At 41.0% G+C, this 1,638-nt stretch overlaps 1 protein-coding gene across 1 annotated transcript in view; it reads left to right on the forward strand.

The window, feature by feature from the left end:
* The window catches only part of LOC107300788 (transcription intermediary factor 1-alpha-like), a gene marked incomplete at its 3' end in the record, with an annotated part of 11,784 nt that extends 10,156 nt beyond the window's left edge, over positions 1-1,628 (forward strand). Inside the window, exons 3-4 of the mRNA XM_015830078.1 lie at positions 1,144-1,276; positions 1,592-1,628. Coding sequence (XP_015685564.1) covers positions 1,144-1,276; positions 1,592-1,628 — 170 coding nt within the window. The remainder of the gene's footprint in view (positions 1-1,143; positions 1,277-1,591) is intronic.
* Between the last annotated feature and the right edge of the window lie 10 nt (positions 1,629-1,638).

The following is a 1,638-nucleotide window of genomic DNA, read 5'->3' on the forward strand; positions in this document are numbered from 1 at the left end:
CTTCCTGACAGTGAGAACAATTAACCAGTGGAACAACCTGCCTCCAGAAGCGGTGAATGCTCCAACACTGGAAGTTTTTAAGAAGAGACTGGACAGCCATTTGTCCGAAATGGTATAGGGTTTCCTGCCTGAGCAGGGGGTTGGACTAGATGACCTTCAAGGTCCCTTCCAACTTTACTATTATTATTATTATTATTCCCTCCCCCCCTTGCCGCCAGGTCTCCATAAGCACTAGGCCTGTGGATATTCACCTTGCAAAAATCTAGAGAGCCTTTGTTCTTGGCCTGTTTCACTGCTTCAGGCCTTCGGTTCATTCACAGAGAATGGAGGCCTAAAGTACTACAAGATCATGTGAGATTAGTAGTGTGATCACTACTGATCTGGTGTGATCTCATGGTATTTTAGGCCTCTGTTCTCTGCAAACGGAGGCCTGGACGAGATCTGCGGTAAAAAACTTTGCAAGTGGAGAGAAGGCCTGAAACATTAGTTCCCTCCACTTGCAAAGCCTTTTGCCATATTTGAACAGAGCTTCAGATTGACGCGCATGTTGCTCCCGGCCTCCGTTTTCGTCAGCAGAGGTCTTCGGGAAAAGCCTTTGCCGATGAAAACGGAAGCCTGGAGTGATGCGTGCGTCAATCCAGAGCACTTTTCTTGGCAGCAAAGGCTTTTCCCGAAGGCCTCTGCTGACAAAAACGGAGGCCAGGAGCGATGCATGGAGACTGGAAGCTTCTCAGTGCTGTAATCTCACGGCTGAAGTCATGCGAGATTACAGCACTGAGAAGCTTCTAGTTTTGGCGCCCAAAGTGTTTGCAAGCTCAGCAGACGCTTTGTGGCACTGATTTCGCTGCCTCAAGTGTCCCCTTAGCTTGTAAACTTAGAGAGAGCTTCCGAAGCTCTCTCTAAGTTTGTTGAAATTAGCTCTCTTAAAATCCAAGACTCTAGTTTGGATGTGTTCTATTGCTTGTGCTTGCATAATGTTGAATTCCAATATTGCATGGTCACTCCCCCCAATAGGTTCCTATGGTTTCAACATCTTTAAAAGGGACAAAATTGTATTAGTTGAGTTAACTTTCAGTTTTACTCTAGGTCTATAACAGTTAATTCCTATTCATCAGATTATTTCCTCTTTTTCTTTTTTAACAGAAGCTGTTGGTGTAACTAGTCAAAGACCTGTGTTCTGCCCTTACCACAAAAAGGAGCAATTGAAACTCTATTGCGAAACTTGTGACAAATTGACATGTCGGGATTGTCAGTTGCTAGAGCACAAAGAACACAGGTATTAAAATTAATATATCTGAAAAGAAAAGAAAAAAGGCAAAGTTGGATAAAGAGTTAATAAGAGTCTGTTAGAGAAGTATGAGTTGCAAGAGATAGGCTAGCCTGATTTTTTTTAAATCTGGTTTGCTTTAGAATTAATGTATAATTTGATATGATTTATTGATCTCATCGGGTTATATTTATATCTTTTGATTCTCTTTTCCCCCCTCTCTATTCAGTTTTAGTCTATGTGTTTTTAAAAGATTATATATAAAATACACCTAATGTAAACATGCTGCATATTTCTTTTTCCTTTCTTTTTCTTTTTCTGCAGATACCAATTCATAGAAGAAGCCTTTCAGAATCAAAAAGTAATAATTG

This window comes from Protobothrops mucrosquamatus, unplaced genomic scaffold, assembly GCF_001527695.2.
Source record: "Protobothrops mucrosquamatus isolate PMUCROS unplaced genomic scaffold, P.Mucros_1.0 scaffold8439, whole genome shotgun sequence".
Taxonomy (NCBI): domain Eukaryota; kingdom Metazoa; phylum Chordata; class Lepidosauria; order Squamata; family Viperidae; genus Protobothrops; species Protobothrops mucrosquamatus.